We start from the raw sequence: 12,790 nt of genomic DNA, 5'->3' as shown, positions 1-12,790 counted from the left end.
TATTTTCAGGTCTCCCCAGAGATGTTTGATCAGGTTCAAGTCCGGGCTCTGGCTGGGCCACTCAAGGACAATCAGTGACTTGTCCCCAAGCCACTCCTGCATTGTATTGGCTGTGTGCTTTGTGTCATTGTCCTGTTGCCCCAGTCTGAGGTCCCGAGCACTCTGGAGCAGGTTTTCATCAAGGATCTCTCTGTACTATGCTTCATTCATCTTTCCCTCAATCCCGACTAGTCTCACTGTCCTTACCACTGACAGCATGATGCTGATCCCCACAGCATGATGCTGACACCACCATGCTTCACCGTAGGGATGGTGCCAGGTTTCCTCCAGACATGATGCTTGGCATTCAGGCCAAAGAGTTCAGTCTTGGTTTCATCAAACCAGAGAATCTTGTTTATCATGGTCTGAGAGTCATTTGGGTGCCTTTAGGCAAATTCCAAGTGGGCTGTCATGTGCCTTTTACTTTTATCTAGCCACTCTACTATAAAGGTCTGATTGATGGAGTACTGCAGAGATGGTTGTCCTTCTGGAAGGTTCTCCCATCTCCACAGAGGAACTCTGAACTCCAATCAAGTCTTGGTTGTTCCAAATGTATTCCATTTAAGAATGATGGAGGCCACTGTGTTTTTGGGGACCTTCAGTGCTGCAGAAATACAACATTCAAGTTGTAGAAACAGCACCTGAGCTCAATTTCGAGTCTCATAGCTAAGGGTCTGATTACTTATGTAAATAAGATATTTCAGGTTTTATATGTAATAAATGTGCAACAAAAAAAACAACAGTTTTCGCTTTGTCCTAATGGGGTTTTGTGAGTAGATTGATGAGGAAAATGTTTTATTTAATCCATTTTAGAATAAGGCTGTGTAAAAAAATGTGTGAAGGCATTTGAATAATTTCCAAATGCACTGTATATAAATATAAAAATAAATGATTTTAAAGCGTTCCCAGATGTTGTTGTTTGTATCGTTATTGGGCGTGTTATGTTATTCTTCCCGATTTTAAAGACAATCCCAGACATGCATAGTGTAAGGCAGTGGAGACTGATAGTAGGCGCTATAGGAGATCTGACTCATTGTAACGGCTGGAATGGTATCAATGGACTGGAGTCAAACATGTGGTTTCCATATGTTAGATATGTTTGATACCGTTCCATTAATTCCATTCCACCCTTTACATTGAGCCCGTCCTCTTATTTAGAACAGCCATGGAGTTGTCTTGGTGTCCCGGATCAGTTGCTTTTCAATGTACAGTTTATCGACTATGAGAGCGACACAACTCCCTTTAAATGTATTCTCTTTGAAGAGTCGGTTCAGTACTTTGCGGCGTTCTGCAATTTCCTTAGGTAACTGATCGGTCATGCCTATTTAAGTGCCGGCGAGTGATTTACCCAGGATTCTGACCGTTGTTTTGTCTTTAAAGGATACAAATTAGGCAATGATTGGGCGCTCGTAACGATGTACTGCTCTCTGTTCGAAACGATGTTCGCATTCAAGTTTGATTGTGATGTCAGTCAGTTGTCTATACTGTTGTTATAGTGATCTGGGGCGACTCTTGAGGAGCAGGTGTTAGTTGATTTGTCGTCTGTCACTGGCTGAATGGTTCTCACTTCCTGCATTGTGTTGGGTGGCAGGATCCTTGTAATCCCTGTCACTTCCTCAGGACTATGCTGTCAGCCCGACTGCTGCTCACATAGCTAAGGGCTGTTGTATACTGTCCTGTACATAGAAACATAACCTAAAATGTCACGATGTATGTCAGTTCAAAAATGTTGGTGAACTAAGGAATATTACACTGCAATTTATTTCTAAATATATTTTTAGTTTTGTGTTCAAATGATGTGTGTATGTGCATTTGATTGAGATTGCAAAGGTTTATAATAAAAAATCTCTCTGGGATGTTTTTCATTAATGTTTGTATATGAGGAATTTCAACGCTTGTATTCTACTGTATGTAATTCACATTGCAAGGTGCCCCAATCCTGAAGATAGTGGCTATGAATTCCAACACCAACATTTGGAGGTGTTTACTACTATGTTTTCACTCCCCTTTCCCATTGCCTTGTGTCAGTCGCAATATAGGCCACATTCATTTCTGACTTGGACCTGCTCCTGTACTGTGATTTATAAACATATTTTCATGATTAAACCCCACACCAGAGACAACCCACAGACCATTGACATAATCTGCTCAAGTTCTCCCATAAACCATTTGATTTCCACTGATGCTTTGTCCTTCACCACGTGACCGGCTCTAACACTTTTTGTCGACTATGTAACCCAACCCCAACCCTTTTTATACATGGCCGATTTGGCTGGGTCTCCAAAATAGCTATTATCATTCGAATAGTATATTGTATCACCAGTGTATTTTCAAATGCCATTTGATGAGGAGTCATTAATTAGAAGGGAAAATAAACAGATATTCAAGTAGAATAAAGACTATAGAGATACAGTATATGGCACTGGGTTTGTAGAAGTATCGCAACACAAATGCGTTTGTCATGCAAAACCAAGAAGGTAATACATGTTTTAGTGTAAGAATTAAAAGTATTAAACATGTCGAACGAAGGGAAAATACAAGATAAGGCAGAATCTTTTATTTTTTGAACTCATTCAAAACAAAACAGTTTTCACTTCTACAAAACTAAGCGCGAGACTCAACTAATTGCATCTCAATTACTGTCTACATTCAGCATTCTTCCCTTCCCACACAACATGTTTTAGCACCACAGTAACACTTAAAGATGCACTATGCAAAAATCGATCCACCATTTCCTGATTGCTAAAATTCTAATAGTTCGCCTAATTTCAGTTTATGTGACAAAACAAGCAAGTATAGTGTAGAGAATCATTGTACCATCTAAACCATTGTGAAATATATTTTCAGCTGTATGAAGCTGGTGTACAAAACCGAAAGTAAAAGACGCAAAAACTAAACTTGAGCATCAGAAGTATAGAAATACCACACATAGAACAGATCTATCACTTCTTAGACTTGCTTTCGATGAGCATGACAGATCTATAACTCACAGTTCTATGTGAATTTGTTGGGTCACCCAAAAAGTTTAATATAGCATCTTTAAATCCCTAATGCAGTCTTTTTAATTACATTTTCAAATCCTCACTGTATGTATAATAAATCACTTTGTTTTTCATGAATATAAGTAATAAAATAACTAAATATATTGTTTCCCTGTGCCTCCTTTTCCATTTGAAATACTCAGTCTGGTCATGTGGGCGTGTTGATACAAATTTAAATATATTTACATACACAGCCCTGATTGGTGGATAGGAGCATCAAGACCATACAGTTAGAAACTAAAATACTAATTTAGTAGAACCTCTATGGTCTAGAATCTAGAGCCTACCCAACTTACCCCAAGGAGGAGGATACATATGCAAATAAAAGATGACTGGTCATTGGTCAGAATAATCAGATCAGATTGTGATCTCAAGTTGTGGACCAAAAACTTCATCCCATCTGAACAGGCTGAAATTCCAAGTGTACGCTAAAGGGCATTATCATAACATTGTACCATTTCCTAGTGTTATTTTGACCTCATATTGTGGAAATATTTATTTTCAAAAAGTAAATTAAAGGGGCAGTGCAGTCAAATTTAAAGTTGGTAAATACAAAGTTGGCATTAGCGATGCTAATTCACACCCTTACTTCCTCACAACGAGCTTAAGGCCACACGCAGATCTTGGAGCTGGGGTCGAAGACCGAGCCGTTGCCGCAGGTGTTGAGGTGGGTGAGGCCATGGGCGCACATGTAGAAGGTGGTGATGTCGTCTGGGTTGGCGTAGATGCCATCAGGCTTTCCGTTGCAGAAACCTGTCCCAGGGGCGTGGGTGGTGACGGTGGTTGTGGGGCGGGTGGTGGTGACTGAGCCAGGTTTGGGGGTGGTGGTAGGGGGCAGAGGGGGTAGTACTGGATGGAAGGAAAAATAAAAGGAGAGAGGGTTTTACCATGAAGGACAGAGCTGAGGTGATGAAACAGTGATGACATTTCGGGACATTATTTCATCTGACTGGAATTATCATAGTGGCCCATCACACAGTGGGATAATCTGGTCTAGTAGTTGATTCATTTCAGATTACACTTTAGTTTTTGAATATTAGGTTTGCTCCTTCACTAAAACTTCAGACTTACCGATGTCAAGAAGTTTGCGCAGATGTCCCAACAGAGGGTGGTTGCCCTCAGCGCAGAACTGGTTGGCGAAGTCATCAAGATCCAGGGCCCACACGAAGGCACCGCCAAACCTGTTGTCCTTCATGTAGCGGACCTGTGCAGCGGATCGAATGAGGAGACCGCGGTAGATAGACATAGATAGAGAGGGTGAATATATTTAGAGGATATGTCACAGAAGTATCATACCAGACTTTTTGTTGACCACTTTAATGACTATGGGCAAAAATGTCTTATCTAAATTACAATATTATGTAAACTGATTAGGGGAAATGACCTTGGTCTCAAAGCTCTGCCTGGAGTCAAATCCAACCCACTCATTGCCCCTGTAGGCATAGGGAACCATCTGGTCTGCAATCATCTCAACTGTTGCGCCATTTATGAAGGTGCAGATCTGAACAAAACACACAAAAAGGGAGTTTGTTTTGTGAAAAACTCATGCATAGGTCTCCGTTGTACAGCGTTCTTGGAATAACAATGAAAAAAATATTTCTAACTTTGCTTAGCATTTTGGTGTTGAATGTTTTGGCCCCCAGCAGCCAGGCTCTCACCTCATAGTAGGCCCAGAAGCCAGCTTCACGGGTGTAGGGCCCGGCGGAGGCAGGGCCACTGGCTGGTGCTCCAACGCTGGTGTCAGATGATGTCAGGCGGAAGGTACGACCATAGGTGGCGAAGCCCATGTTCAGCTTCTCCACTGGGGTGCCATTGTCTCTCCAGTACTTCATGGCGTAGTCCTGAGAGAGAAAGAGGGGGTTAAGAGGGTTGGAGGGATGGATGGAGAGAGAAGTGAGAAATGTAGCAAGTACCTCAGCAGTGCTAGAGTATTTATTGTTGTGGAACAGCACACCACAGTAAAGTGGCACTATACTTTTTCTATCATGGTGAAAATGTGTAGCAAATGTAATGATTATACCACACCATTATAAGTTAATAACATCAGTAAAGCTGTATGATGTTTAAAACCTATATTCCTTTATAAAGATGGAATGACAAGGGTTTTAAACGCACTACTTGCATACTATGGGTTTACAATAGTATCATTATACACACTGATAAAGATTCAGTCAGTCTGTGTTTTTCCTTACAGTGTTGAAGTAGATAAGCTCTCCCTCGTCATGAGCACCGCGATACAGGGGGCTGTTGTGTCCAGTGAATCTCTCCCAAGTTCCGTGGAAGTCGTAGGTCATCACGTTGATGAAGTCCAGAGACCTGGAGACGCACGCACAAACTATAACCACTGAGAACAAATGGCACCTGGAAACTGTTTCTAAAGTGCCATAGCTATTTAAACTGATTGACCTCAGGAAACATTTGTTATTCAAAATGACCGGCAGACTCACTTGGCAATCTCGGCAATCTCATATCCAGCATCGATGGTTCCCTTTCCAGCGGACACGGCAGCGGTCAGCATGAGCTGGGCATTACCGGTGGACTTGGCCTCAGCTGCGTAGGCTGCCACTAGCTCCTGTAAAATACACACACACACACACACACACACACACACACACACACACACACACACACACACACACACACACACACACACACACACACACACACACACACACACAACATCATGTGTCAGAGAGGGTTGGGGATGCACAGTGAAGACGTATTATGGGGAACATGTGATTATATGAATAGTATGCCCCCAGTAAGCTAGTGAATAAGGAGAGTTTATCTTATTTTGTAAAGCTCGTTGAATGCTTGGAAAAGCACTATATACATCCGAACCATTATCTATCTACATTACTATCATTGAGTAATAAGTGTAGTAGTGGAGGAGCCAGTGGAGGAGCCACACCCACCTGGCAGAGCAGAGTGAACCTCTTCTTGTCCTCCGGGGGGCTCCCTCGGGCCCCGGGGTACTCCCAGTCCAGATCCAGACCGTCAAAACCATGGGTTCTCATGAAGCTGATGGACGACTGGATGAATGTCTGACGGTTGGCAGCATTACTCACCATGATGGAGAACCTGAGGAGAGGAAGACGGTTTTATCATGAGGCTGTATTACAATACACCATATGGTTTCTAAATACTACCTTACTACTTCCACAGATATACTACTTGCTAGTCTCTCATGGACAAACTAGGTAAACATAAATCATGCATATGACCAAATTATGCAAGATTTTAGTTCTGGGTTAACTGAGAGTAGTCTATATACATGATGGAACACCTGAGAGATGATCAAGGTTCTATCATGACGCCATAACATAATACACCATATAGTTGCTAAAGTGTACTAAACGTAAATTAGTACAGATACCAGTAGTCATATAGTACTGATAGTCATGATCAAAGTTATCTTGACAACACAAACGTGTTGTCCTCTGTCACTGAAAAACATGATAGTTGTGTTATTTCACGTGCCCTAGTAGCTATAGTTAACACAGTTCCAGAGAACCTAAATGTAGCTGCAGAGATGATCTCACAAACACTACGATACAGTAGGTACTGTTGCAGATACTCTAAATCAACGTAATCCAAATGTATGGTGCTTTTCATAGCCCTGTAGCATGACTAAGGGAGTTGCTCACTGGGAAGAACCAAAGTTCCATCCTCCGACGGCCAGCAGAGTCTTAAGATGAGGGTTCCTGCAGAGAGATGGCAAAGAGATTTGAGATTATTCAGCAATTTTGTATATGAGTATTGATAATTCTGCAAGTGGCTGCTTAAACAAGCTCCAGTTCAGAGGAGAGATGAATAAAACCAAAGAAATATCCCTGGACACTTGGGAAACTAAATTCCTCATTCAACACCAACACTAATAAGTTGTGAAGCGAGCTATTTACTTGGTCTTCAAGGCGTTGAAGGACTTGTAGAGGACGTCATCATTCCACTCGTAGGTGACCAGCTCATTGCGGTGGTTGAGGATGGAGAAAGCGTAGATCAGGTGAGTGCACAGGTGGGCGTCCACATTCTCGGGCTTGTACTTCCCTTTGTCTGGTCTGTACTGAGACCAGTTGGTGAAGTAGCACACCATTTTGGGAGAAGCAGCAGCTGCGGTGGAAACTGAGGTGGAAGCGCCAAACTGGCACAGCACCAGGCACAAGCCTAGAGCGAGTGAGAAAGAGTTTTGAAAGGTTAAGCAAATGTCTATGTAAATAGCCCCAAAAACATTTGTCAAAGCGTATCATTTTATTGCACGATAGAAGGCAGTGATAGTGCCTGATGTAAATGATGGAGTCATAGTCACCTGCTAAGATTGTCAGCTTAGACATCTTGACTATTTGCTATGAGACAAAGAGAGAGAGAGAGAGTAAGAGAAGTGAGAGACAGACAGAGAGATATTTTCAACAATGATACTTGGACCTGTAATCAGGATGTTTACACTGGGTTATGCCAGCATGGAACTGATGCAAGGTTTTGAACATTACCTGCTCACAACAGACAGAACAACAATAAACTACCACCTCTCACATTTCCCCACATTAAATTAACATTACCCACTGCACTGCACAGGGTACTGTCCTAAACAAGTGCCACAGTATTTAATATTGAAATAATTGTTAAATAATAATTTGTGCATTCACTGACTCTCATTACTACATTGATGTAGATAAATTATTTACTAAACCAATTTAGCAATGTACTTAGATTCACACTAAATCCTTTCCAATAGCTATATTGCATCAGTTGTTGTCAGAGTCCAATACAAATAATAGCCAGAGACTAAAGGTATACAGACCAAGAAATTGAAAGCAACAGTTGCTAGCTACTGAAACAAAATCGTTACTAACATCGAAGGCCCATTTATCCAATTACACAATGAATCAAGTTGGTCCTAATATGACCAAGGAAACTGTCAGCTGTCACTAGTGAGTTTCCTTCTAAGCTTACCGTGGGAACTTCACCGATGAAACCGTCAGTGATGAGAAGTTAAGTCTGGCTTTTTATATAGTTTATCCAGTGGTGGGTGGGCCCCCGGGTGGGTGGGCCCCCATGGAACCAAATGGGAGGGGGGGTTAAACAAATGTGCAATACAATCAGATAAGTACAGAAGAGTCTGGACTGGGGTGGTGATTATTTTATGACAGGCCAGGTAATGTACAGTAATCAGCTCAGAAACACTAAGCAAGACAGATAAGACACGAACCACATAAGAAGACACATGACCTGAGCATAAACAGATGAACAACAGTGCACGTTAGATTGGTAATGTTGATTCTCTGTTCATTTCCCATTTTAGTAGAGATTTTGAGGTCAAAGTAATTAATACGAAGCATATACACCGTGAGAATGTTCATTCTGTATTTGCAAAACAATGTTATGTACAGTATTATAAAAACTGTAGCTGGGTTTATACAGTGAGTGTACAAAACATTAGGAACACCTTCCTAATATTGAGTTCCACCCCCTATTGCCCTCAGAACAGTCTCAATTTGTTGGTACATGGACTCTACAACGTGTTTTGAAAGTGCTCCACAGGGATGCTGGCCCATGTTGACTGCAATGCTTCCCACAGTTGTCAAATTGTCTGGATGTCTTTTGGGTGTTGGACCATTCTTGATACACATGGGAAACTGTTGAGTGCGAAAACCCCAGCAGCATTGCAGTTCTTGACACACTCAAATCGGTGCACCTGGCAATTACTACCCTTCCCTGTTCAAAGGCACTTAAATCTTTTGTCTTGCCATTCACCCTCTGAATGGCACACATACACAATCCATGTCTCAATTGTCTCAAGGCTTAAACATCCTTCTTTAACCTGTCTCCTTCTCTTCATCTATGCTGATTAAAGTAGGTTTAACAGGTAATATTACTAAGGAAGCATATCTTTTACCTGGATTCCTCTGGTCAGTCTATATCATGGAAAGAGCAGGTGATCGTAATGTTTTGTACACTCAGTGTGTATTGCAGGCATTTAGAAAAATGTTAATCATAATTGACACAACTATCCATTTGTTGGAATTGTGATAACACATTAATTAGTCATTATGTTGGCAAGTTTGATAATAATGACCATTATTTGTTCAGATTACGCTATCTGTGTCCCGAGGTGTCAAAAACATCCCAAAAGTTAAATAGTTGACACTTCTCAAATGTATATTGGCATGTCTAATTGTCTTTGATCCAGCAGGTTCCTAGCTGTACTGAATTATATACACTGCTCAAAAAAATAAAGGGAACACTAAAATAACACATCCTAGATCTGAATGAATGAAATATTCTTATTAAATACTTTTTTCTTTACATAGTTGAATGTGCTGACAAAAAATCACACACAAATTATCAATGGAAATCAAATTTCAGGTCTGGGGAACGGGCGGGCCAGTCCATAGCATCAATGCCTTCCTCTTGCAGGAACTGCTGACACACTCCAGCCACATGAGGTCTAGCATTGTCTTGCATTAGGAGGAACCCAGGGCCAACCGCACCAGCATATGGTCTCACAAGATGTCTGAGGATCTCATCTCGGTACCTAATGGCACATGTGCTCAGTGTGAACCTGATTTCATCTGTGAAGAGCACAGGGCGCCAGTGGCGATTTTTCCAATCTTGGTGTTCTCTGGCAAATGAAAAACGTCCTGCACGGTGTTGGGCTGTAAACACAACCCACACCTGTGGACGTCGGGCCCTCATACCACCCTCATGGAGTCTGTTTCTGACCGTTTGAGCAGACATGCACATTTGTGGCCTGCTGGAGGTCATTTTGCAGGGCTCTGGCAGTGCTCCTCCTGCTCCTCCTTGCACAAAGGCGGAGGTAGCGGTCCTGCTGCTGGGTTGTTGCCCTCCTACGGCCTCCTCCACGTCTCCTGATGTACTGGCCTGTCTCCTGGTAGCGCCTCCATGCTCTGGACACTACGCTGACAGACACAGCAAACCTTCTTGCCACAGCTTGCATTGATGTGCCATCCTGGATGAGGTGCACTACCTGAGCCACTTGTGTGGGTTATAGACTCCGTCTCATGCTACCAATAGAGTGAAAGCACCGCCAGCATTCAAAAGTGACCAAAACATCAGCCAGGAAGCATAGGAACTGAGAAGTGGTCTGTGGTCCCCACCTGCAGAACCACTCCTTTATTGCGGGTGTCTTGCTAATTGCCTATAATTTCCACCTGTTGTCTATTTCATTTGCACAACAGCATGTGAAATTTATTGTCAATCAGTGTTGCTTCCTAAGTGGACAGTTTGATTTCACAGAAGTGTGATTGACTTGGAGTTACATTGTGTTGTTTAAGTGTTCCCTTTATTTTTTTGAGCAGTGTATTTAAAAAGCATACTTTTTCAACTTTGATCTCTTATGATAACGATATGAATTTCTGGCAGTGGTTTGTTAGGTACATTTGGTCAAGTCACTGCCAACTGTTTTTGGCATATGCCTTGGAGCAAAGTTGACTTGGATATTTAATGTCAGCAGAATTGTCGTTTTTTTGGCGCTCTGCCACGCATGTGCACTCACGTACGTAATAAAATCAACGTAAGAAATAGAAAGTTGTCAGCAATATTTTATTTCATCTTTCATTAGATCACCACCTTAGTGGGATTATTTCTTTGTCACATAAATTACAACATTTACAAATCCCTTACTACTGCTGAGACTACTGATTAGAGTAATAGAAAACAGAGGTGCAACAACCTTTAGTAGCTGTCTGTCAATAAATATGAAAGCCTTATGTAAACTGTCATTGTGGAATATGGCACAGATTGCAGTGTTGCATTTGTTTGTTCTTTTTTATTGCATTGACTTGTATTGTTCAGTGACAGGAATGACAGTTCATATCAATCATGTAAATATATATTTTTGGCAATATCTACATAACAAAACAGTTACTTTGGTGTCTATTTGAAATTTCATAACCTGAGCATAAACAGATGAACAACAGTGCATGTTAGATTGGTAATGTTGCTTTTCTGTTCATTTCCCATTTTAGTAGAGATTTTGAGGTCAACGTAATTCATATGAACCATATACACCGTGAGAATGTTCATTCTGTATTTGCAAAACAATGTTATGTACAGTATTATAAAAACTGTAGCTGGGATTATACAGTGAGTGTACAAAACATTAGGAACACCTTCCTAATATTGAGTTGCACCCCCTATTGCCCTCAGAACAGTCTCAATTTGTCGGTACATGGACTCTACAACATGTTTCGGACGTGCTCCACAGGAATGCTGGCCCATGTTGACTGCAATGCTTCCCACAGTTGTCAAATTGTCTGGATGTCTTTTGTGTGTTGGACCATTCTTGATACACATGGGAAACTGATGAGTGCAAAAACCCCAGCAGCATTGCAGTTCTTGACACACTCAAATCGGTGCACCTGGCAACTACTACCCTTTCCAGTTCAAAGGCACTTAAATCTTTTGTCTTGCCATTCACCCTCTGAATGGCACACATACACAATCCATGTCTCAATTGTCTCAAGGCTTAAACATCCTTCTTTAACCTGTCTCCTTCCCTTCATCTACGCTGATTAAAGTAGGTTTAACAGGTAATATTACTAAGGAAGCATATCTTTTACCTGGATTCCTCTGGTCAGTCTATATCATGGAAAGAGCAGGTGATCGTAATGTTTTGTACACTCGGTGTGTATTGCAGGCATTTAGAAAAATGTTAATCATAATTGGCACAACTATCCATTTGATGGAATTGTGATAACACATTAATTAGTCATTATGTTGGCAAGTTTGATAATAATGACCATTATTTGTTCAGATTATGCTATCTGTGTCCCGCGCTGTCAAAAACATCCAAACAATTCAATAGTTGACAATTCACAATTTTATTATGGCACGTCTGATTGTCTTTGATCCAGCAGGTTCATAGCTGTACTGAAATACTGTATATATTTAAAAAGTGTACTTTTTCAACTTTGATCTCTTATGATAACGATATGAATTTCTGGCAGTGGTTTGTTAGGTACATTTGGTCAAGTCACTGCCAACTGTTTTTGGCAGATGCCTTGGAGCAAAGTTGACTTGGATATTTAATGTCAGCAGAATTGTAGTTTTTTGGTGCTCTGCCACGCATGTACACTCAAGTGCGTAATAAAATCAACGTAAGATATTTAAAGTTGTCAGCAATATTTTATTTCATCTTTCATTAGATCACCACCTAAATGGGATTATTTCTTTGTCATATACAGTTGAAGTCAGAAGTTTACATACACTTAGGTTGGAGTCATTAAAACTTGTTTTTCAACCACTCCACAAATTTCTTGTTAACAAACTATAGTTTTGGCAAGTTTGTTAGGACATCTACTTTGTGAATGACACAAGTAATATTTCCAACAATTGTTTACATACAGATTATTTCATTTATAATTGTCACGTTCTGACCTGTATTTCCTTTGTTTTGTATTTATTTAGTATGGTCAGGGCGTGACTTGGGTGGGCAGTCTATGTTTGTTTTTCTATGTTTTGGGTTATTTCTATGTTTCGGCCTAGTATGGTTACCTAAGTATGATTCTCAATCAGAGACAACTAATGACACCTGCCTCTGATTGAGAATCATACTTAGGTAGCCTGGGTTTCACTGTGTGTTTGTGGGTGATTGTTCCTGTCTCCGTGTTTTGCACCAGATAGGGCTGTTTTTGGTTTTCCACATTTATTGTTTTGTAGTGTTCGTGTTTTTCGTTTTGTCATTAAACATG

At 41.0% G+C, this 12,790-nt stretch overlaps 1 protein-coding gene across 1 annotated transcript; it reads right to left on the bottom strand.

Annotated features, from left to right (window-relative positions):
• Positions 1 to 2,672: 2,672 nt before the first annotated feature.
• On the bottom strand, positions 2,673 to 7,418 carry LOC139369748 (acidic mammalian chitinase-like). The gene is made up of 10 exons (XM_071109009.1): positions 7,387 to 7,418; positions 6,983 to 7,244; positions 6,728 to 6,784; positions 5,996 to 6,161; positions 5,528 to 5,652; positions 5,273 to 5,396; positions 4,739 to 4,921; positions 4,465 to 4,581; positions 4,152 to 4,284; positions 2,673 to 3,929 (listed from the first exon to the last, which is right to left on the bottom strand). Exons 1-10 carry the CDS (start codon positions 7,409 to 7,411, stop codon positions 3,685 to 3,687), a joined length of 1,437 nt encoding a protein of 478 aa, XP_070965110.1. The 5' UTR covers positions 7,412 to 7,418; the 3' UTR covers positions 2,673 to 3,684.
• Between the last annotated feature and the right edge of the window lie 5,372 nt (positions 7,419 to 12,790).

The sequence above is a fragment of the Oncorhynchus clarkii genome, chromosome 17 (genome assembly GCF_045791955.1).
Source record: "Oncorhynchus clarkii lewisi isolate Uvic-CL-2024 chromosome 17, UVic_Ocla_1.0, whole genome shotgun sequence".
In the NCBI taxonomy this organism is placed as follows: domain Eukaryota; kingdom Metazoa; phylum Chordata; class Actinopteri; order Salmoniformes; family Salmonidae; genus Oncorhynchus; species Oncorhynchus clarkii.
The sequence above is the reverse complement of the archived record's forward strand: the minus strand, read 5'-3'. Positions and strand labels throughout refer to the sequence as shown.